Raw genomic sequence first — 23,480 nt, forward strand, 5'->3', positions numbered from 1 at the left:
ATTTTTTTTGCTTGGGGTTGCAAAAAACCTAGAGCCGGCCCTGCTCCCTCCCCAGATCCCATCTGTGCTTCCATCCCTCCATGTATCCCTCACATCCATCCCTCCATCCCTCCCTCCCCAGATCCCATCTGTGCTTCCATCCCTCCATGTATCCCTCACATCCATCCCTCCATCCCTCCATCCCCAGATCCCATCTGTGCTTCCATCCCTCCATGTATCCCTCGCGTCCATCCCTCCATCCCTCCCTCCCCAGATCCCATCTGTGCTTCCATCCCTCCATGTATCCCTCGCTTCCATCCCTCCATCCCTCCCTCCCCAGATCCCATCTGTGCTTCCATCCCTCCATGTATCCCTCGCGTCCATCCCTCCATCCCTCCCCAGATCCCATCTGTGCTTCCATCCCTCCATGTATCCCTCGCGTCCATCCCTCCATCAGTTCCCAGATCCCAGCTGTGCTTCCATCCCTCCATGTATCCCTCACTTCCATCCCTCCATCCCCAGATCCCATCTGTGCTTCCATCCCTCCATGTATCCCTCGCGTCCATCCCTCCATCCCTCCCCAGATCCCATCTGTGCTTCCATCCCTCCATGTATCCCTCGCTTCCATCCCTCCATCCCTCCCTCCCCAGATCCCAGCTGTGCTTCCATCCCTCCATGTATCCCTCGCATCCATCCCTCCATCCATCCCCAGATCCCATCTGTGCTTCCATCCCTTCATGTATCCCTCGCTTCCATCCCTCCATCCCTCCCTCCCCAGATCCCATCTGTGCTTCCATCCCTCCATGTATCCCTCGCGTGCATCCCTCCATCCCTCCCTCCCCAGATCCCATCTGTGCTTCCATCCCTCCATGTATCCCTCGCGTCCATCCCTCCATCCCTCCCTCCCCAGATCCCATCTGTGCCTCCATACCTCCATGTATCCCTCGCGTCCATCCCTCCATCAGTTCCCAGATCCCAGCTGTGCTTCCATCCCTCCATGTATCCCTCACTTCCATCCCTCCATCCCCAGATCCCATCTGTGCTTCCATCCCTCCATGTATCCCTCGCTTCCATCCCTCCATCCCTCCCCAGATCCCATCTGTGCTTCCATCCCTCCATGTATCCCTCGCTTCCATCCCTCCATCCCTCCCTCCCCAGATCCCAGCTGTGCTTCCATCCCTCCATGTATCCCTCGCGTCCATCCCTCCATCCCTCCCCAGATCCCATCTGTGCTTCCATCCCTCCATGTATCCCTCGCATCCATCCCTCCATCCATCCCCAGATCCCATCTGTGCTTCCATCCCTCCATGTATCCCTCGCTTCCATCTCTCCCTCCTTCCCTCCCCAGATCCCATCTGTGCTTCCATCCCTCCATGTATCCCTCGCGTCCATCCCTCCATCCCTCCCTCCCCAGATCCCAGCTGTGCTTTCATCCCTCCATGTATCCCTCACGTCCATCCCTCCATCCCTCCCTCCCCAGATCCCATCTGTGCTTCCATCCCTCCATGTATCCCTCACGTCCATCCCTCCATCCCTCCCTCCCCAGATCCCATCTGTGCTTCCATCCCTCCATGTATCCCTCACGTCCATCCCTCCATCCCTCCCTCCCCAGATCCCATCTGTGCTTCCATCCCTCCATGTATCCCTCACGTCCATCCCTCCATCCCTCCCCAGATCCCAGCTGTGCTTCCATCCCTCCATGTATCCCTCGCATCCATCCCTCCATCCCTCCCTCCCCAGATCCCATCTGTGCCTCCATACCTCCATGTATCCCTCACGTCCGTCCCTCCATCCATCCCCAGATCCCATCTGTGCTTCCATCCCTCCATGTATCCCTCGCTTCCATCCCTCCATCCATCCCCAGATCCCATCTGTGCTTCCATCCCTCCATGTATCCCTCACTTCCATCCCTCCATGTATCCCTCACTTCCATCCCTCCATCCCTCCCCAGATCCCATCTGTGCTTCCATCCCTCCATGTATCCCTCGCTTCCATCCCTCCATCCCTACCTCCCCAGATCCCAGCTGTGCTTCCATCCCTCCATGTATCCCTCGCTTCCATCCCTCCATCCCTCCCTCCCCAGATCCCATCTGTGCTTCCATCCCTCCATGTATCCCTCACGTCCATCCCTCCATCCCTCCCCAGATCCCATCTGTGCTTCCATCCCTCCATGTATCCCTCGCTTCCATCCCTCCATCCCTCCCTCCCCAGATCCCATCTGTGCTTCCATCCCTCCATGTATCCCTTGCTTCCATCCCTCCATCCCTCCCCAGATCCCATCTGTGCTTCCATCCCTCCATGTATCCCTCACGTCCATCCCTCCATCCCTCCCCAGATCCCATCTGTGCTTCCATCCCTCCATGTATCCCTCGCGTCCATCCCTCCATCCCTCCCCAGATCCCATCTGTGCTTCCATCCCTCCATGTATCCCTCACTACCATCCCTCCCTCCTTCCCTCCCCAGATCCCATCTGTGCTTCCATCCCTCCATGTATCCCTCGCTTCCATCCCTCCATCCCTCCGCAGATCCCATCTGTGCTTCCATCCATCCATGTATCCCTCGCGTCCATCCCTCCATCCCTCCCTCCCCAGATGCCATCTGTGCTTCCATCCCTCCATGTATCCCTCGCTTCCATCCCTCCATCACTCCCCAGATCCCATCTGTGCTTCCATCCATCCATGTATCCCTCGCGTCCATCCCTCCCTCCCTCCATCCCCAGATCCCAGCTGTGCTTCCATCCCTCCATGTATCCCTCGCTTCCATCCATCCCTCTATCCCTTCCTTGCTCCTAAGATGTCATCCATTCCATTCTTCTTGCATCACCAACCATCAATTTCCATACTTCACTCAGTATCTATCTATCTATCTATCTATCTATTGGGGGGAGGGATAGCTCAGTGGTTTGAGCGTTGCCCTGCTGAACCCAGGGTTGTGAGTTCAATCCTTGAGGAGGCCACTTAGTGATCTGGGGCAAAAATTGGTCCTGCTAGTGAAGGCAGGGGGCTGGACTCAATGACCTTTCAAGGTCCCTTCCAATTCTAGGAGATTGGTATATCTCCAATTATAAATCTATCTATCCTTGTGCCCATCCCCAAGGCATCTGGTCCTTTGCAGCCCCCAGCCCCAGGGGATTGCAGCTCCTCTGCCCATTTCTTTAGTTCTCTAAGACAATCCACCCCCCACCCTGCCCTGAGTCTTGTAGGGGTTGGGTGCTCCCAGTGCCAGGCAGGGTCTCCCCAGCACCCTCTGCAGGAGCCCAGCTGGGGTGTACTGGCTGGAGGAGCTGGGTGGGGAGAAGTGGGGTGGAAACCACAGCTGGGTGGGGCAGGGGCAGCAGGAGGTCAGGGCCACACAGATTGGGGCTGCGGGGAATGGAGCCCAGGACACCTGGGTTCTATCTGTGCCTCTGGGGTTGAGGGGTGGAGTCTATCAGATCCCCAAACCCAGCTCCGTGGGGATATTAATAACCCCAGGGTACCATGTTCCCCCCTCTTTGTCCTTGGTTAAAATCCCTCACCTACTTTGCACTGTTATACTCAGCTGTCCATGCTCCTGCCTAGAGTTGGCTGCATTGCACTGTATGTAGAAGCCCCAGTGTCGCCTCTCCCTTATCCCGGTGCAGCCCAACCCCTGGGTCACAGAGAGCCCCACCTGGACTTTGGGGGCCAAGCCAGGAGATGGGAAAGCTATCAAGGATTGGGGACCCTCTCTGAGCTGCCCCTCTTCTCCTCATCTGACTGTGAAAGCAGCAGCCCCTCCCACACAAGCCTGCTGGTGAGGGTCTGGGGGATAATCAGGTGGGGGAAGAGTTAGGGGTACATGGTTTGGACTTCGGTGGGAGTGGGGTAAATAGTGCAGAGGGGGGCATGGTGCATCTGTGGTTCTCAGAGCACTTTGCAATGGGGCTTTATCCCAGACAGGGAAACTGAGGCACAAAAAAGGGAAAGGAGTTCCCCCTTAGAGAATAGAACCCAGGAGTCCTGGCTCCCAGCCCCCTGCTATAACCCACTGGACCCTACTCCCTTCCAAGAGCCAGGAATAGAACCCAGGAGTCCTGGCTCCCAGCCCCCCTGTTATAACCCACTGGACCCTACTCCCCTCCGAGAGCCAGGAATAGAACCCAGGAGTCCTGGCTCCCAGCCCCCCTGCTATAACCCACTGGACCCTACTCCCCGCCGAGAGCCAAGAATAGAACCCAGGAGTCCTGGTGGGTGGGGTGAGTCGCGTGTGGGGTGCCGAGGGGGCTGGTGGCAGCGGGTGGCCAGTGGTGTGATGCCCTCCGGGGCGGGGGCCGGCAGGGCAGTATGAATGGCTGTCTCAGTGCATTGATGTCTGGGGGCCCAGCCAGCGGCCTGTGGCGGGAGCCGTGCGCTCCTGTGGTTTGTCAGCCCCTGCCCTGACCCCTGGGGCAATGGCCGGCAGAGAAATGGCCCTTCAGCCCCCCCCTTCCTGCCCTGCCCCACCCAGCCTGGGGGGCTGAGAGCCTTTCACACAGCACCGAGCTGGGGGAGGGGAGCGCTCACCAAGGGGTGGGGGCGGCTTTCTGTCTGCCCCCCGCCAGGTGGCTGTCTGTCTGTCCATCCACCCCAGAGCCTAGTGTCCCAGCGTGTCCCTCTGTCCCCAGGTCTCACTGTGGGTGTCTGTCCTGTCCCCCGGGTCCCGCTGTCTGTCTGTCCATCTGGCTCCAGGTTCCCGCTCTGCTGTCTGTCCATCCCTGGGTCCTAGTGTCTGTCCCCCCCGGTCTGTCCCAGGTCTCACTGTGGGTGTCTGTCCTGTCCCCCGGGTCCCGCTGTCTGTCTGTCCATCTGGCTCCAGGTTCCTGCTCTGCTGTCTGTCCATCCCTGGGTCCTAGTGTCTGTCCCCAGGTGGCAGTGCTTGTCTCTGTCCCCAGGTCCCTGTCTGTCTAGCCAATCTCCCCCTCCCCCGAACGGGGGGTATGTCTCCCCTCTGTGTGGGGTCTCTGTGCTCTGGGCAATAGGAATATCCCCCCCGCCCCCAAAAAGGATCCCAGAGCACTGTCGCCTGCTCTCTGGGGACCCAGCCCTCCTGAAATGCAGCCACCTCTGGGGTGGGGGCACAGCAGCCAGATCTAGCAGTGGGGTGTGTAGGGGAGGGGGAGAAACAGACACCAGGGCACAAACTCTGACTTTTCTGGTCAGGGGCAGGGGTGGGGGGTGGGATCAGAAACAGGATCCTATATGCGGGGGTGTGGGGGCTATGGGGATCAGAGCAAGGGGGCAGAGTGGGGGCAGTCGGCGGGGGGGGGGGGGCAGAGCCAAGGACGGGGGGGGGGAGGGCCTCTGGGGGAAGAGTTGGGATCCTATACAGGAGGGGTGGAGGGGGGACTCCTATACATGGGGGCTGCTGGGGGACGGGGGGAGCTGATACTGGGGAGGGTCTGTCTTAGCAGGCAGTGGAGCTGGGTGTCCTGTATGGGGTCAGCGGCCCCAGATACCAGCCTGTCTCTCTGTCCCTGCCCTGGCAGCAGGGTCCTCTGGGGGTGGGGGGCACTGGGGGCTCTGCCGGACCCTCTCTGGGCCTGGGAAGAGCCAGTGTCAGCTGGAATTTAGAGGATGCTGCGGGGTCCTTGTTTTGGTGACCTGCTGGTGTGGAACTGGGGCACGCTGGGTCCCCCCTGGGATGGAGCTGTGGGGTGGGTGCGCCGGGTCCCCCCTGGGATGGTGGGGGCCAAGGGCTGCCAGGGATGGAGCTGTGGGGTGGGTGCGCTGGGTCCCCCCGGGATGGAGCAGTGGGGTGGGTGCGCTGGGTCCCCCCTGGGATGGAGCTGTGGGGTGGGTGCGCCAGGTCCCCCCTGGGATGGTGGGGGCCAGGGGTATGTTGGGAGAGAGTTGAGGGGTGTGGGAGGGGAGCACTGGCTGCCCCGTGGGATTGTGGCCCCGAGGCATTCTGGGATGGCTGGCACGATCCGTGTAGAGGTGGGGTTGGATTGGCTGTGACCTAGCGTGACCTGGGGCCAGGACAGACAGACAGACACGGCGTGACTGGGGGAACAGGACAGACATGGCGTGACCGGGGGAACAGGACAGACGGACAGACACGGCGTGACTGGGGGAACAGGACAGCCGGACAGACACAGCATGACCTGGGGCCAGGACAGATGTGGGGTGACCTGGGACCAGGACAGATGGACAGACTCAGACGGTGGGATGAGCCGTGGCTGGATTCTCAGGAGCGGGGACCGAGGCCGCTCAGCTCCGGCTGGTTCGGGGCAGAGCCTCCTGCACGTCCCCAGCAGATGCTCAGGGTCCCGTGCCCCAGAGATCCCCCCATGGGGCTGTGCAGGGACCCTGCCCCCCACCCCCCGGCAGGTGCAGGGCGAGGAGCTAATCGCTTTCCTAGATCCCTGGCAGGTCCCTGCGTCTTGCTGCAAATATGTCCCGTCCCCGCCAAGCCTGCAGCAGGGCCATGGGAAGGGGGGGCACGGCCGGGGGGAGCCAGGGCAGCTGTGGGGGGCGCTGTGGGTTGTGTGGTCGCCGGCAGGATCAGGTGACCCCGTCCGGTCCCAAGCCCCCACATGGCCCCCCATGCTGGGGAGCTTGTGGTTCAAACAGAGGAAGTGACTCATATAAACGGCCCATTCTCCGCGGCCCAGTCCCCTCCCCTTGCCCCCCACTTTCCCCCTTCTGCCCCTCCCTCTGGTCCCCACTTCCCCCTTCTGCCCCTCTCCCCCTGCCCCCTTCCTGCCCTCTGCCCCTCCCCCTGCCCCCCACTTCCAGCCCTCTGCCCCTGCCCCCTCTGCCCCTCCTCTCCCCCACTTCCCCTGCCCCCCACATCCTCCCTCTGCCCCTCTCCAACTGCCCCTGAGTTCCCGCCCTCTGCCCCTTTCCCCCTGCCCCCACTTCCGGCCCTCTGCCCCTCGCGTCCTGCCTTCTTTCCCCCTCCACCTGCCCCCCACATCCCCTCCCCTCTGCCCCCTCTACCTGCCCCCACATCCCCTCCCCTCTGCCCCCTCCTCCTGCCCCCACTTCCCCATCTCTTTGCACCCCCCTCCCCTGACCTCCCACTGTGACCTCTCTGGCCCCTCTCACTCTACCTGGCCCCCCCCATTCCTGCTCCTCCTCCATCTGAACAACCCCCTCCCCTGACCCCGACCTCACACTGTGACCCCCACACCGGAGCCCTCTCCCTCCTGCCCCTGGCCCTTCTCCTCTCGCTTCTTTCTACAGCCAATATCCCCCCTTCACCCCCCCGGACCCCCACCCCCTCTTCCCCTAGTGTCTCCTCCCTCAGAACCCCCCCCCCCGCTCCAGCCCTGGCTCTGGGGCTCCCCTCCCCCATTCCCGCCCCACCCCTCCCCAGGGAGTTGTGCTATGCAGCCCTAATGGCTTTTCCTCGCGCCCGCCTGGCAGCCAGAAGAAAGGTGTCTCTGTGTGGCTGGCGCGGCCTGGCTGCCAGCGCTCCCGGCCGGGGCTGGGCCAGCGCCGCGCTCGGCGGGGGGCCGGGAGACCCCGGGTGGGGATGGGCCCTGAGTCTGTGTGTGTGTGGGGGCTTCGATCCTCTCTGCCAGGGGCTAATGTTCCCCTCCCCTGCCAGTTCTCCAGTGCTGCGAGCTTCCCCACAACAGTGCCCCCAGCTGGGGAGTCTGGCGCTGCAAACTTCCCTGGAGCAGTGCCCAAAGCTGGAGATCTCCCAGCGCTGCGAGCTTCCCCGTGGCAGTGCCCTGCGCCAAGGGCTCTGGTCTGTCTCACTGTGTCCTGCTGGGGATATTAATGGATGCCAGATTCCGAATGGAACAACGACGGGGGAGGAATGGGGCTCCCGCCGTCACATCAGGGCCGTAAACGTGGGGCTGATGAGAAACCCAGACGAGGGCTGGATTTGAAAATGGGAGAGGGGGACAGGTGTGGAGAGACGCAAACAGACAGGGGTGTGTTGGGGGGTCAGCCACGGCGCAGTCCCCCCTGAGCACCCTGCCCCCAACCCTGCTCCATCACCCCCCCAACCAGGGCAGGCCCTGCACTTGGGGGGCAGTGCCCCCACCCAGCAGGCACTGCCCACCCTTGACCGCGCGAGCCGGCCTGGGCTCCCCCTTGTGGCCAGTGTCCGGGGCAGGGGGCGGAGGTGGTAATTCCTTCAAAGGACCCTGACGCCAAGAGCCCGGAGTGGTGATGGCTCCTTTGCCTCTGTTTTTCCGGCTGTTCCCTCATGAACCCCTCTTGTCTGGAACGAGGGTCACCCGGACCATGTCCCCATCCGTCTGAGCACCTCTGCCCCCCTCCCCCCCGCTCCCCTATGCAGATGGCCTTGCTGCCACCCATCACCCCTCGCCCCTGGCTGGGAGGGGTCGGCCCCGCCTGAGGCGTGGGGCGTGGGCAGGGGAATGGGCCATCAGCCAGGCCTGGCTGCAGCTGATGGCTTCTGCAGACTTGTTTTTGTTCAGAGGGAAATACTGGGTCCAGCTGAAAGGGGGCGGGGTGGGGGGGGGGGAGACTGGGAGCTGCGTGCAGTTGTGAAATGGGCTCTGTGTGACTGTGTGTGTGTGTGTGTAATGGTGATACCTGTGAGCCCCTGTGCTATGGGGTATGTGCAGCTGGTGATTGTGAGCTCAGGGTGGGTGCATCTGTGAGGCAGGGTGTGTGATTGTGACTGACAGGGGGAGGGCGCCGTTGTGTGGCAGGGTGGTGTGCGAGTTGTGATGAGGCGGCTGTGCTTGTGGAATGTGCAATGGAGAATGGGCCGTGGTGAAATGGTGCATGTGCGTGCGAGACAGCGTGCGTGCGATGTTGAAGCAGGCTGGGTGCCTGCTGCTGGCAGAGGGTGCGTTCTGTGCGTGCGATGGGTAGTCGGGTGGGATTGTGGGGAGAGGGGCTGCGTTTGGGCAGCAAAGCCCGTGTGCCTGGGAGGGGGTGATTGTGAGATGGGGTGTGTGAGTGAATCGCTGCCCCCCTTGCTCTGAGTGTGTGTGTGTGTGTGTGTGTGTGTGTGTGCGCGTGCCACGTGTGTATTTCCCCTGGACCCTCCACACCCCCTCCCCCGCCAGCTGGGAACAAAGACCCCGTTGATTGGGCCTGAAAAGGCCCGTCTCTGTGAGTGTCCCGGGAGGGGAGATTGGAATTTGGATAGCGCTGGCCAGCGCACCTGAGGGGACCCCTACCCCCTCCCCAGTCCTGCTAGTCCCCCCTGTTCCCCAGCCAGGGCCCCCCTGCCCTGAGCCCCCAGCCTGGAGTCCGATAGTCGGCCTCCAGTGCACCTGGGCAGGGGGACCCCCTCTCCGCGCTCCCGGCCAGCCCCCCTTAGCTGTCCAGACACCCACTTCCATGCAGCCAGGCCTGCCCGTTCCGGGAGTGTTCCTCCACCGTCCGCGTCCCAGACCCCACAGGGCAGAAGGACTCTCATGGGGAGGGGGATTCATAGGCTGGGGGGAGGCTGAATATAGAGAGACTCAGCGGGGAATGGGAGTCACGGCTGGAGGGGGGGACCCTGGTAGCTGCAGGGTGAGTTCATGTGATCCCAGAACTGGGGAGCTGTGTGTGGCTGGGGAGGGGGCCCCTGTCGGGGAGGTGGGGGCTGTCTGCAGAGCTCTGACCCCTCCCCCCCCGTGTCCCACAGCAGAGCCGGTGGACGTGCTGAAGGCACTGCAGTTCCAGGCCCAGCCGGCCGGCGTGCGGAAGGCGACGGGGTTCTGCCCCGCCAGGCAGGCAGGGACGGGGCCGGACGTGGCCTACAGGATATCACGGCAGGCGCAGATCAGCGCCCCCACAAGGCAGCTCTTCCCAGGTACTGGGCCATGCGCCCCCCTCCCGCATGGGATAGTCCACCCCCTCCCTGTCCTGCGGCGTGTTCCCCCTCCCTGTGTCCTCCATCAGCCGTGCCCTTCCCACGGCCCACGGGCGTTGTTCCCACAGGCTCCCCCCGCCTCCGTGGCTGGTCCCACACCCCCAGCTCCCAGCATGGCCCCAGCCCCTAGTGGAACATTCCTACATCCCCCTTGGGATGTTCCTGCACCCATCTGTGTCCCTGGTGGAAGATTCCCACACACCCTTGGGATGTTCCCACACCTTCCATATCACTAGTGGAACATTCCTGTGTGCCCACCCCTACTTTCTTACATCCCCATTGGGATGTTCCCACACCCCCAGCGTCCCTAGTCTAGTGGAACATTCCCCCGCCCCCTTGGGAAGTTCCCACACCTCCTGTGTCACTGGTGGAACATTCCTGCAGCTCCCCCTCTCTGTGTCACTAGTGGAACAATCCCATGCCCCTCTTGAGATGTCCCTGCACCCCCACCGCCATGTCCGTAGTGGAACATTCCTACATCCCCGTTGGGACATTCCCACGCCCCCCCCCCCGTGTCCCTAGTGGAACACTCCTACATCCCCCTTTGGCTGTCCCTGCACCCCCCAGTGTCCTGCCCCCCGAACGGCCCCCGTGGGGTCCCACAGCCCCGGTGTCTCCCCAGGGAAGTTCCCGGAGGATTTCTCCATCATGGCCCTGGTGAAGGCCAAGGCCGGGACCCAGGCGTTCCTGCTCTCCATGTACGACCAGCACGGCACCCAGCAGCTGGGCGTGGAGCTGGGGCGCTCGCCCGTCTTCCTCTACCAGGACCAGAACGGCCGGCCCGCCCCCGAGGACTACCCGCTCTTCCGGGGCATCAACCTCGCTGACGGCAAGTGGGTACCCGCTGACCCCCGACCCCTGACCTCCAACCCCCCCACCCCGCCCCCGAGGGCTACCCGCTCTTCCGGGGCATCAACCTCGCTGACGGCAAGTGGGTACCCGCTGACCCTCGACCCCTGACCTCCAACCCCCCACCCCGCCCCTGAGGGCTACCCGCTCTTCCGGGGCATCAACCTCGCTGACGGCAAGTGGGTACCCCCTGACCCCCAACACCCCCACCTCACCCCCAAGGGCTACCCGCTCTTCCGGGGCATCAACCTCGCTGACGGCAAGTGGGTACCCCCGACCCCCGACCCCTGACCTCCAACCCCCCACCCCGCCCCCGAGGGCTACCCACTCTTCCGGGGCATCAACCTCGCTGACGGCAAGTGGGTACCCCCGACCCCCGACCCCTGACCTCCAACCCCCCACCCCGCCCCCGAGGGCTACCCGCTCTTCCGGGGCATCAACCTCGCTGACGGCAAGTGGGTACCCACTGACCCCCGACCCCTGACCTCCAACCCCCACCCCGCCCCCGAGGGCTACCCGCTCTTCCGGGGCATCAACCTCGCTGACGGCAAGTGGGTACCCCCTGACCCCCAACACTGCAGCACATGGTACCCTCTGCCCCCTACACCGACTCCACTCCAACACCTGAGGACTCCCCTTTCCATCACTGCCTCCCCCCCCGTGCCTGTGTGTCCTGCCCCCTCCCATCGACGTGTCCGTGTCCCCAGGTGGCACCGGTTGGCACTGAGTGTGCGCAAGCAGTCGGTGACGCTGATCCTGGACTGTAAGAAGAAGGTGACGCGGCCGCTGCCCCGGGGCCCCCGCCCGGTGATCGACACCCGCGGCATCACTGTCTTTGGCACCCGCATCCTCGACGAGGAGGTCTTCCAGGTACCAGCCCAGCCCACCCTGTGTCCCTCTGCCCACGGGGACCCTGCCTGACCCCCGTGTCTCCCCTAAGACTGTCTGGGTGTGAGGAATGGGGGGAAGTGCCTGGGGGTGGTTTGGGGGAAAATTGGGGGTTATTTCTGGGTGGGGTCACAATGGGGAAGCCGGATGGTATCAGGGTAACTCCTCTCCTTCCCGCCCTCCCTCCCTGTACACACCCCTCCATCTATCCCCCAATTCATCCTTCCCGCCATCCATCTATGCCCCCAATCCATCCACAATCCATCCCTTCATCCCCACCCTCCCTCCCTCCATCCCCACACACACCTGTCCATCTACCCAATCCTCCATCCATCCCTGCGCACACCCCTCCACTCACCCATCACTGTCCCCCCCTCCATCCCCACCTCCCTCCACCCATCCATCCCCACACACCTGTCCATCCACCCATCCATCCATCCCTCCATCCCCACACACGTGTCCGTGCACCTAACCCCCATCTATCCCTCCATCCCCACCTCCCTCCCTCCATCCCCACACACCTGTCCATCCACCCAATCCTCCATCCATCCACAATCCATCCCTTCATCCCCACCCTCCCTCCGTCCCCACGCACACCTGTCCATCTACCCAATCCTCCATCCATCCCTGCGCACACCCCTCCATCCACCCATTCCTCTCTCCCCACAGTCCATCCCTCCATCCCCACCTCCCTCCACCCATCCATCCCCACACACGTGTCCATCCACCCATCCATCCCTCCATCCCCACACACGTGTCCGTGCACCTAACCCCCATCTATCCCTCCATCCCCACCTCCCTCCCTCCATCCCCACACACCTGTCCATCCACCCAATCCTCCATCCATCCATCCCTACACACACCCCTCCACCCACCCATTCCTCTCTCCCCACAGTCCATCCCTCCATTCCCACCCTCCTTGCCTTCATCCATCCCCAAACACACCTGTCCATCTATCCAATCCTCCATCCATCCGTCCATCTCTGCACACACCCCTCCACTCACCCATCACTGTCCCCCCCTCCATCCCTCCATCCCCACCTCCCTCCACCCATCCATCCCCACACACGTGTCCATCCACCCATCCATCCCTCCATCCCCACACACGTGTCCGTGCACCTAACCCCCATCTATCCCTCCATCCCCACCTCCCTCCCTCCATCCCCACACACCTGTCCATCCACCCAATCCTCCATCCATCCATCCATCCCTACACACACTGCTCCACCCACCCATCCCTCCATCCCCAGCCTCCTTGCCTCCATCCATCCCCAAACACACCTGTCCATCCATCCATCCATCCATCCATCCCTCCATCCCCAGCCTCCTTGCCTCCATCCATCCCCAAACACACCTGTCCATCCATCCATCCATCCATCCCTCCATCCCCACCTCCCTCCCTCCATCCATCCCCACACACCTGTCCATCCACCCAATCCTCCATCCATCCCCAATCCATCCATGATCCATCCTTTCATGACCTCCCTGCAGCCCCTCATCCGTCTATCCCCTGCAACCCATCCGTGATCCATCCCCTCCCACCCCTCCCTGCAGCCCCTATCCCTCCCTCTCTGGCCCCTTTCCCCATTGAGGGACATGATCATTCCCCTCTGTTGGACGTTGCTGAGGCCTCATTTGGAGTACTGTGTCCAGTTTTGGGCCCCACACTACAAGAAGGATGTGGATAAATTGGAGAGAATCCAGCGGAGGGCAACAAAAATGATTAGGGGGCTGGAGCACATGACTTATGAGGAGAGGCTGAGGGAACTGGGATTGTTTAGCCTGCAGAAGAGAAGAATGAGGGGGGATTTGATAGCTGCTTTCAACTACCTGAAAGGGGGTTCCAAAGAGGATGGATCTAGACTGTTCTCAGTGGTAGAAGATGACAGAACAAGGAGCAATGGGCTCAAGTTGCAGTGGGGGAGGTTTTGGTTGGATATTAGGAAACACTATCTCACTAGTAGGGTGGTGAAGCACTGGAATGGGTTCCCTAGGGAGGTGGTGATTCCACCACCTAACCATCCTTAGAGGTTTTTAAGGTCAGGCTTGACAAAGCCCTGGCTGGGATGATTTAGTTGGGGTTGGTCCTGCTTTGAGCAGGGGGCTGGACTAGATACCTCCTGAGGTCCCTTCCAACCCTGATAGTCTATGAGTCTATGATTAGTGGCGGGTGGGGACTCCAGGCCCAGCAGTGCCCGTCCCCCCATCACCCCGTCTGTCTCTCTCTGCAGGGTGACATCCAGCAGCTGCTCATCGCCCCGAACCCGCAGGCAGCCTATGACTACTGTGAGCACTACAGCCCCGACTGCCACGCTCAGCCCCATGCGCCCCAGGCACAGGAGGCGCAGCAGAGACCTGCCAGGCCCGAGGTGAGGGACGTGGGGCAGACCGAGCAGGTCAGGCCTTTGGGTCTGATCTCGGGGAGGATACGGGGCTGGATGGGCCCAGCAGGCTGATCTTGGGGGGTCATGGGGCTGGACAGGCCGGGGGGCTGATCTCATGGGGGATACAGGGCTGGTTGGGCCCAGCAGGCTGATCTCAGGGGGATACGGGACTGGATGGCCTCTGGGGCTGATCTGGGGGAGATATGGGGCTGGTCGGGCCCGTGGGGCTGATTTGAGGGGGTTACAGGGCTGGTCAGGCCCGTGGGGCTGATCTGGGGGTATTAGGGTTGCCAGGTGCCCAGTATTCAATTGGAACGCCTGGTTGAATCGGGACCCTGGCGGCTCCAGGCAGCACCACCGACTGAGCCGTGAAAGGTCCGGTCAGCGGCGCAGCGGGGCTGAGGCAGGCTCCCTGCAGGCCGTGGCTCCGCACAGCTCCCAGAAGCTGCGGCATGTCTCACCTCCGGTTCCTATGCGTAGGGGCGCCCAGAGGGCGCCGCACGGTGCCCCTGCCCCTGCCCCAAGCACCGCCCCCACAGCTCCCATTGATGGGAACCGTGGCCAATGGGAGCTGCGGGGGTGGCACCTGTGGACGGGGCAGCGTGCAGAGCCACCTGGCCATGCCTCCGCATAGGAGCTGGAGAGGAGACACGCCGCAGCTTCCAGGGGCTGCTTGAGGTAAGCGCCGCCTGGGGCCTCCACCCCTGACCTCCTCCCCAGCACCCCAACCCTCTGGCCCAGCCCTGATTCCCCTCCCGCCCTCCAAACCCCTCAGTCCCAGCCCAGAGCACCCTCCTGCACCCCAAACACCTCATCCCTGGCCCCACCCCAGAACCCACACCCCCAGCCGGAGCCCTCAACCCCTCTCCCATCCCGACCCACTGCTTCAGCCCAGAGCCCTGTCCCGCACCATGAACTCCTCATCCCTGGCCCCACCCCAGAACCCACACCCCCAGCCGGAGTCCGCACCCTCTCCCACACCCCAACCCCCCGAGCCGGCCCGGTGAAAATGAGTGAGTGAGTGAGGGTGGGAGGAGTGGGTGACGGAGGGAGGGGGGATGAAGTGAGTGGTGGGCAGGGCCTCAGAGAAGGGGCAGGGCAGGGGGTGGGGCCAGGGTGTTCAGTTTTGTGCGTGTAGAAAGTTGGCAAGCCTAGGGGGCATACGGGGCTGCTTGGGCCCGTGGGTCTGATCTGGGGGGGTTACAGAGCTGGTTGGGCCCGTGGAGCTGATCTGGGGGGGCATACGGGGCTGGTTGGGCCCGTGGAGCTGATCTGGGGGGGCATACGGGGCTGGTTGGGCCCGTGGAGCTGATCTGGGCGGGGTTACAGAGCTGGTTGGGACCGTGGAGCTGATATGGGCGGGGTTACAGAGCTGGTTGGGCCTGTGGGTCTGATCTGGGGGGGTTACAGAGCTGGTTGGGCCCGTGGGTCTGATCGTGGGGGCGGGGGGGTTTACAGAGCTGGTTGGGCCCGTGGAGCTGATCTGGGGGGGGTCACAGAGCTGGTTGGGCCCGTGGGTCTGATCTGGGGGGGTTACAGAGCTGGTTGGGCCCGAGGAGCTGATCTGTGGGGGCTACGGGGCTGGTTGGGCCCGTGAGTCTGATCTGTGGGGGGGTTACAGAGCTGGTTGGGCCCGTGGAGCTGATCTGGGCGGGGTTACAGAGCTGGTTGGGCCCGTGGGTCTGATCTGGGGGAGATACGGGACTGCTGGTCCTTTGCTGACGTTTTCAGGTGCAAAAGGAAAAAACCTGAACCCCCCCCGAGGAGACACTGCCGGGTTCATCTCAGCCCCCCACCCCCTACCTGCCCCTCAGATCCCACCCACCCACTGGGACTCCGAACTTACCCCCTAGGGAAACACTGCCAGCTTCATCTCGGGGGCCCAGACCTCCCATCTGCCCCTCATAACTGCTGTCCCCTTAACTCTCCCCCATATGGGGCCACCCACCCCCGTATTCCCAGCATGCCCTGCTCCTTCTCGGGGCCACCCGCCCCCGTATTCCCAGCATGCCCTGCTCCTTCTCGGGGCCACCCGCCCCCGTATTCCCAGCATGCCCTGCTCCTTCTCGGGGCCACCCGCCCCCGTATTCCCAGCATGCCCTGCTCCTTCTCGGGTCCACCCGCCCCTGTATTCCCAGCATGCCCTGCTCCTTCTCGGGGCCACCCGCCCCCGTATTCCCAGCATGCCCTGCTCCTTCTCGGGGCCACCCGCCCCTGTATTCCCAGCATGCCCTGCTCCTTCTCGGGGCCACCCGCCCCCGTATTCCCAGCATAACCTGCTCCTTCTCGGGTCAACCCGCCCTCGTATTCCCAGCATGCCCTGCTCCTTCTCAGGTCAACCCACCCCCGTATTCCCAGCATGCCCTGCTCCTCCTCGGGTCAACCCACCCCCGTATTCCCAGCATGCCCTGCTCCTTCTCGGGGCCACCCACCCCCGTATTCCCAGCATGCCCTGCCCCTTCTCAGGTCAACCCACCCCCGTATTCCCAGCATGCCCTGCTCCTTCTCGGGGCCACCCGCCCCCGTATTCCCAGCATGCCCTGCTCCTTCTCGGGGCCACCCGCCCCTGTATTCCCAGCATGCCCTGCTCCTCCTCGGGTCAACCCACCCCCGTATTCCCAGCATGCCCTGCTCCTTCTCGGGGCCACCCGCCCCCGTATTCCCAGCATGCCCTGCTCCTCCTCGGGTCAACCCACCCCCGTATTCCCAGCATGCCCTGCTCCTTCTTGGGGCCACCCGCCCCAATATTCCCAGCATGCCCTGCTCCTTCTCAGGGCCACCCGCCCCGGTATTCCCAGCATGCCCTGCCCCTTCTCGGGGCCACCCGCCCCCGTATTCCCAGCATGCCCTGCTCCTTCTCAGGCCACCCCCCCCTGTATTCCCAGCATGCCCTGCTCCTTCTCAGGCCACCCACCCCCGTATTCCCAGCATGCCCTGCTCCTTCTCGGGGCCACCCGCTCCCATATTCCCAGCATGCCCTGCCCCTTCTCGGGGCCATCCGCCCCCGTATTCCCAGCATGCTCTGCACCTTCTCAGGTCAACCCACCCCCGTATTCCCAGCATGCCCTGCTCCTCCTCGGGTCAACCCACCCCTGTATTCCCAGCATGCCCTGCTCCTCCTCGGGTCAACCCACCCCCGTATTCCCAGCATGCCCTGCTCCTTCTCGGGGCCACCCGCCCCCGTATTCCCAGCATGCCCTGCTCCTACTCGGGTCAACCCACCCCCGTATTCCCAGCATGCCCTGCTCCTTCTCGGGGCCACCCGCCCCCGTATTCCCAGCATGCCCTGCTCCTTCTTGGGGCCACCCGCCCCCGTATTCCCAGCATGCCCTGCTCCTTCTTGGGGCCACCCGCCCCCGTATTCCCAGCATGCCCTGCTCCTTCTCGGGTCCACCCGCCCCTGTATTCCCAGCATGCCCTGCTCCTTCTCGGGGCCACCCGCCCCCGTATTCCCAGCATGCCCTGCTCCTTCTCGGGGCTACCCGCCCCGGTATTCCCAGCATGCCCTGCTCCTCCTCGGGTCAACCCACCCCCGTATTCCCAGCATGCCCTGCTCCTTCTCGGGGCCACCCGCCCCCGTATTCCCAGCATGCCCTGCTCCTACTCGGGTCAACCTACCCCCGTATTCCCAGCATGCCCTGCTCCTTCTCGGGGCCACCCGCCCCCGTATTCCCAGCATGCCCTGCTCCTTCTCAGGTCAACCCACCCCCGTATTCTCAGTATGCCCTGCTCCTTCTTGGGGCCACCCGCCTCCGTATTCCCAGCATGCCCTGCTCCTTCTCGGGTCAACCCGCCCTCGTATTCCCAGCATGCCCTGCTCCTTCTCGGGTCAACCCGCCCTCGTATTCCCAGCATGCCCTGCTCCTTCTCAGATCAACCCACCCCTGTATTCCCAGCATGCCCTGCTCCTTCTTGGGGCAGACTGCTCTGGCTCGTGGAGGGATGGGGGGTGAACCCCAGAACTGGAAGTTTAAAGGCACTTCTGCCCCCCGCTGCATCCCTGCCCTGAGTGGGGGAACTGAGTCAGGCCCAGGGAGGGCGAGCGGGGGAGGGGGAGAACTGGGGCAGGGGGAGCAGACAGACCCCCACACCCTGGTCCAGCCCCTGACCCTCCCCCTGCTGTGGGTTTCTGTTATGATTGTTTTGTTCTCCTCCTTTTCCCCCTTCCACCATCCCCCCCCCCCCGCGCCCAGTACTTTGATGAGGAGATGGAGTACTCTGAGTACCCCCACTCTTACGGGAATAAAGAGGATGGGAACTCACCTCTCCCCACACTTTCGGGGGGCGAAGTGGAGCAGGTAACCTGGGGGGGGCAGGTTCTGCTCCCCCCCACCCATGTCCGTCTGTCTGCCCCAGCTCCTGTTGTGTCTGTGTCTCATCCTCTCATGGCAGTGTCGTCCATCCGTCCATCCATCCATCCATCCATCCATCCATCACTGCTTCATGGCACCCCCTGAGCAGGGGCGCGGGTGGCACAGGTTGGGGGGACAGGGAATGGGGCTACTAGTAGGGGGCAAGCCATGCCCCCCCACATTGTAACCTGCTGCTGGGGCCTCTGGGGGGGCAGAGGGGAGGGAATCCCGGTGTGTGCTCCATACACATGGGGATCCCAAGGACAATGAGGGTTCTGGGGCGACCCCTGGAGATTTGGGGTGCTCTGTATGTAGCCAGTCCCCAGGGTGGAGAGGCTCCGGGGCAACCCCTGGAGATTTGGGGTGCTCTGAATGTATCCAGGTCCCCAGGGTGGAGAGGCTCCGGGGTGACCCCTGGAGATCCGGGGTGCTCTGAATGTAACAAGCTCCCAGGGACAGAGGGGGCTTGGGGTGACCCTGAGGGATGTGGGGTGCTCCGTACACCAGGGAGTCCTTGCAGCAGCCCCTGGACCCCTGCTCCCCGTGAACTCATGCCGTGTGTGTTGTGTTTTCCTTCTGTGCCCGGCTCCCGGTCTCTCTGTGTGTCGCTGCCGCTGCCATCCTCATCCTCACCCTCATCACCTCCATCCTCCTCCTCCTCCTCGCCTCCGCGGCACCAGAAACCCGCTGGGCCGGGCCGCAAGGCGCCCGCCAAGCCGGCGCCCAAGCAGCAGAAACGGCAGCAGCTGATGAGCACGGCCCCAGCCTACGGCAAAGCTCCCGGTGGCGGGAAATCTCCCGGGAAAGCCCCCGGCAACGCCAAGTCCCCTGGCAACGGCAAATCCCCCGGCAACAGCAAATCCCCCGTCAACGCCAAGTCCCCTGGCAACGGCAAATCCCCCGGCAACACCAAGATGGCAGCGGCGGGGAAACACCCGGCCGTGAAAAATGCCCTGGGCAAGGCCCAGACGGGGGGCAAGGCCTACGCTGGCGCCGGCGCGCCCAGGAAACACGGCAACGGCTACCAGCAGGTAGAGCAAGAGCGAGGCATCCAGATCGGTGCTGGGCACCCCCCGAGGGAGCAGCACGATCTGAGATCTGGTGGGGGAGCATGCTCCTCCTCCCCATCCCCGTAGTCTGTGCATCTCGCTCGTGTCTGTCTGTCTGTCTGTGACGGGGCCATTCGGGAAACGCCTCGGCAACATAAATAAACCAGCAGACGGGGAATGTGGGGAAGGCCCCAAATCCCATTCCCCGCCCCCCTGAGCCAGGCAGTTCCCGCCGTGGGACCAGGTGGGAGCCGGTGCCCCCTAGAGGGCACAGGCCCTGTATTCCATTCCCTCCCTAAGCCACCAGTCCCTGCCCTGGGGTGGGGTGGGAGCCAGCGCCCCCTAGAGGGGACAGGCCCTTGCCCCATTCCCCGCCCCCCTGAGCCAGCCAGTCCCTGCCCTGGGGTCGGGTGGGAGCTGGCGCCCCCTAGAGGGGACAGGCCCCGTGTCCCATTCCCCGCCCCCCTGAGCCAGGCAGTCCCCGCTGTGGGGCCAGGTGGGAGCCGGCGCCCCCTAGAGGGGACAGGCCCCGTGTCCCATTCCCTGCCCCCCTGGGCCAGCCAGTCCCTGCCCTGGGGTCAGGTGGGAGCCGGCGCCCCCTAGAGGGGACAGGCCCCGTGTCCCATTCCCTGCCCCCCTGGGCCAGGTAGTCCCCGCCGTGGGGCCAGGTGGGAGTCGGCGCCCCCTAGAGGGGACAGGCCCCATTTCCCATTCCCCGCCCCCTGAGCCAGCCAGTCCCTGCCCTGGGGCCAAATGGGAGTCGGCGCCCCCTAGAGGGGAAAGGCCCCATCATGTCCCACTTCCCTCACATTTTCTCTCTGTGTTGATTTATCTTGCACCTTCTTTACCGTGAATGGACACCCCAAGTCCCCCTTGAATGACATGGGGCAGTCGCTCCCCAGAAGGGGGCTCTGCAGGGGGCGCAATTCCATCAGCGATCGGTTTGTCTCTGTGTGTCCGGGAAAACGAGCCGGGATGAATCCAGTTCCGCTGCCCCTGCCCCTTCCCCAGGGCAGGAGGGAGAACAAGAATAGCCTGCTAATACTTCTGTCCTCTTTCTCGCTCTCCTCTAATCCATCCATCCCTTTGCATATCTGTCAATCCATCCTCATGCATGTATCTCCATGCACTTCCATTCGTCCACTGCATCCATCCATCCCTGTGCATATTTGCCTGTCTGTCCATCTGTCTGTCCATCCCTATGCATGTTTATCCATCCATCCATCCGTCCTCATGCATATCCATCCTTCCATCCATCTATCCATGTGCATATCCCTCCTTCTATCCATCCACGTGCATATCCATCCATCCATCCATCCATCCATCCATCCATCCATCCATCCATCTTTCTCCCTTGCCCCCATGACTGCTGTTCCAACCCTGTTCTCCCCGGCCCTGGCAACTGCTGACCCCTCCTACCCAGGATGTGGGGCTGTCCCCTACAGAGGAGCCCTGGGGGGCTGGCGAGTACCTAGATTATACCCTACCCCCTGACCAGGACCCTGATGGTGACTACTGGGAGGAGACAACGGGGCTGGAGGCAACTCCCCCCTCCTCCTTGGAGCCCTGGGCTGAGGTAACCGCCCTGGGGTTGGACTGAAGGGTGGCTAAGGGGCTGGATGGGAAGGAGCAGGGGGCTGAGCTGGCTCCAGAGCGAGGTCTAGCTCCCCACTAGTTCCCACGGCCCCACTATCTGTCTCAGTGGGGTGAGGCCTTAAAGCCTCCCCATGCAATTCAGGGCTGGTCCCCCTGAGAGCTGCCTCTGTGCTGATCCCACGATGGAAGAGATGGAGACCCTGTGGGAGAGGCTCCAGGGGTCTGTGGGGAAAGGACTGAGGATTCGGGACTGGGGGTCAGGACTCCTGGGTTCTGTCTCCAGCTCTGGGCGGAGAATGGGGTCTAACGGGTTAGAGCCGGGCGAGAGGGGGCTGGAGTCAAGGAGGTCTGGGGGATCCAGTTTCGGCACATCTCCTTGATCCTGTCTCCCAGTAGGCGCTGTGCTGTGCATTAATGTGTTGCTGGGTTTCTTCTCATTCTCCCCCATCCCGGGGGGCAGGAGGCTCCCAGCCCACCCCCTGCCGCTCCGGGTGAGGACAAGGTGCTTGTGGAGAAGTATGTGACGGGGGAGGACACAGCTGTGACGGGGCAGGAGTACGAGTATGTCTATAAGGACTTTCCCGAGGGAGCCGAGCCATCGGAGCTGGGGCCCGTGCTCTCTGCAGAGACCCCCCAGAACGGAGGCGTAAGTGGGGCACGGGGACGTCTCCTCGGGCCCTTCCTCCTGCTGGCCTCTCATGGGTGGTCTTTCGCTGGTCACTTCCTCTTTGTTGTGGTGTCACTTCCTCCTTGTGGTCTTTTGTTGGTGGCATTTCCTGTTGTGGCATCACTTCCTGTTGGTCGTGGTGTCACTTCCTGTTTGTTGTGGTGTCATTTCCTGTTTGTGGTCCTGTGTTGGTGGCTCATGGTGTCACTTCCTGTTTGTTGTGGTGTCACTTCCTGTTTGTGGTCCTGTGTTGGTGTCTCATGGTGTCACTTCCTGTTTGTTGAGATGTCACTTCCTGTTTGTGGTCCTGTGTTGTTATCGTTGTGGTGTCACTTCCTGTTTGTGGCCATTTGTTAGTGTGTCCTGGCGTCACTTCCAGTTTGTTGTGGTATCACTTTCTGATGTGTTAATTCCTGTTTGTTGATGTGTCACTTCCTGCTTTTCATGGTGTCACCGCTGTTTGCCATGTTGTCACTTCCTGTGTGGTGTCATTTTGTTTGTGGCATCCTTGTCAGCATTTACTGTTGTGTCATGGTCATTTCCTGTTTGTCGTGACATCACTTCCTCCATGTTGGCTTGGCATCGTGGGGGTCATGGCTGTCCATTGTGGCATCACTTCCTGTTTGCTGCCTTCACTTCCTGCCCAGTGTGGTGGTTGCTTCCTGTCTTTGGCAGTCCTTCCCTGCACCTCACTGTCCATTGTGTCACTTTCCCTCCACCATTCCATTTCCTGTGATGCGTTTCCTCTCTTGTGAGGTCACTTCTTGCTCGGAGTGACATCAGCACCCTCTCCCCCACCTTGTATGTTCAGAGATGGGCCCGTCGTGCCCCGATGGCATCACACCTGATGTTGTAACCATGACATCCTCTGCCTTGGCAATGCTCCTAACCCACCAGGGCATCCCCACTCTGTGATGTCATCTTACGCCCTGTGATGTCATCCCCATGTACAGCCATCTCTGTTATTCACCCACCTCCCCGAGTATTGTCAGCGCTGGTGTCAATTACCGATTTGGGGGGATAACCCCCAAAAGGGATGCGGTAATTCCCCTCTCCCCACCCTGCCATTTCAATGGGGCTGGGGATTTAGGGCCAGGGGCATCTCCAGATGTGGGCCTTTAAATCTCTCCTCCCCCTGACCCCCTCCCCTGGGGTGTGTTTCATCTGGTGATGTAACCTGTCCTCAGCTTCCGTTCAGAGCCGCTGTGGGTCGCGATGCGTTGATTAGCTCAGAGCTAACAGAGCATCCTAACTCACGAGGCTCCAAGGGGGCTGGTAGGGTAAGGGTGGGCTCCAATGAGAAATGGCAGCCATGTCTCCCTAGGTCCCAGGAGGATAACTGAAGGGTTGGGACAAAATCCTGGGGTTTTACACAGAGCCTGCCCCAGGTTTACTCTGACTTTACTCCACATTTACACAGACTCTGCTCCACGGAAATGCAGACCTTACTCCAGTTTCACTCAGACTTTACTCCACATTTACATAGACCCTGATCTGCATTTACTTCACCTTTACTCCACTTTTATTCAGACCCGGCTCTATTTAAATGCAGATTTTTGCTCCATGTGTACTCCATTTTCACATAGACTTTACTCCACATTTACACAGACCCTGCTCTGTTTTCAGAACTTTCTCCAGTTTTACTCAAACTTTACTCCTATTTTACTCAGACCTTAGTGAGATGAGCTCCGCTTTTATTTGCACCGTGCTTGGACCCTCTCCATTTTCACTGAGCCGTTGCACCAGTTTTGACTCAGACTTTACTCCACTTTTCCTCAGACCATGGGGGATAGGGCGCCTCAGATAACAGAGCCCGGGGTGGTGCAGCTGAGTGATGCTGGATGAGCCCTGCCGCCTGGTGCGCGAGCTGGGATTTGCAGGGCTGGGAAGGTGCCAGTGGGGCCTCGGGTGTGTTATA

At 62.2% G+C, this 23,480-nt stretch overlaps 4 protein-coding genes across 4 annotated transcripts in view; 3 read left to right on the forward strand and 1 right to left on the reverse strand.

Moving 5' to 3' along the window:
- Positions 1-18,355, forward strand: part of LOC123345798 (collagen alpha-1(V) chain-like) — a 37,493-nt gene extending 19,138 nt beyond the window's left edge. The window contains exons 4-8 of the mRNA XM_044982849.1: positions 9,550-9,717; positions 10,400-10,610; positions 11,334-11,496; positions 13,746-13,883; positions 18,092-18,355. Coding sequence (XP_044838784.1) covers positions 9,550-9,717; positions 10,400-10,610; positions 11,334-11,496; positions 13,746-13,883; positions 18,092-18,355 — 944 coding nt within the window. The remainder of the gene's footprint in view (positions 1-9,549; positions 9,718-10,399; positions 10,611-11,333; positions 11,497-13,745; positions 13,884-18,091) is intronic.
- The window catches only part of LOC123345793 (endothelial zinc finger protein induced by tumor necrosis factor alpha-like), a 1,203,704-nt gene that overhangs the window by 475,457 nt on the left and 704,767 nt on the right, over positions 1-23,480 (reverse strand). The gene's annotated exons all lie outside the window — the stretch shown is intronic.
- Positions 18,769-22,339, forward strand: LOC123345799 (neurofilament heavy polypeptide-like). The gene is made up of 3 exons (XM_044982850.1): positions 18,769-19,281; positions 21,356-21,541; positions 22,319-22,339. Exons 1-3 carry the CDS (start codon positions 18,802-18,804, stop codon positions 22,337-22,339), a joined length of 687 nt encoding a protein of 228 aa, XP_044838785.1. The 5' UTR covers positions 18,769-18,801.
- Positions 21,764-23,480, forward strand: part of LOC123346446 (collagen alpha-2(XI) chain-like) — a 58,695-nt gene continuing 56,978 nt past the window's right edge. Inside the window, exon 1 of the mRNA XM_044983843.1 lies at positions 21,764-22,603. Coding sequence (XP_044839778.1) covers positions 22,508-22,603 — 96 coding nt within the window. The 5' untranslated portion in view covers positions 21,764-22,507. The remainder of the gene's footprint in view (positions 22,604-23,480) is intronic.

Source organism: Mauremys mutica, chromosome 12 (genome assembly GCF_020497125.1).
Source record: "Mauremys mutica isolate MM-2020 ecotype Southern chromosome 12, ASM2049712v1, whole genome shotgun sequence".
NCBI classification, from domain to species: Eukaryota; Metazoa; Chordata; order Testudines; family Geoemydidae; genus Mauremys; species Mauremys mutica.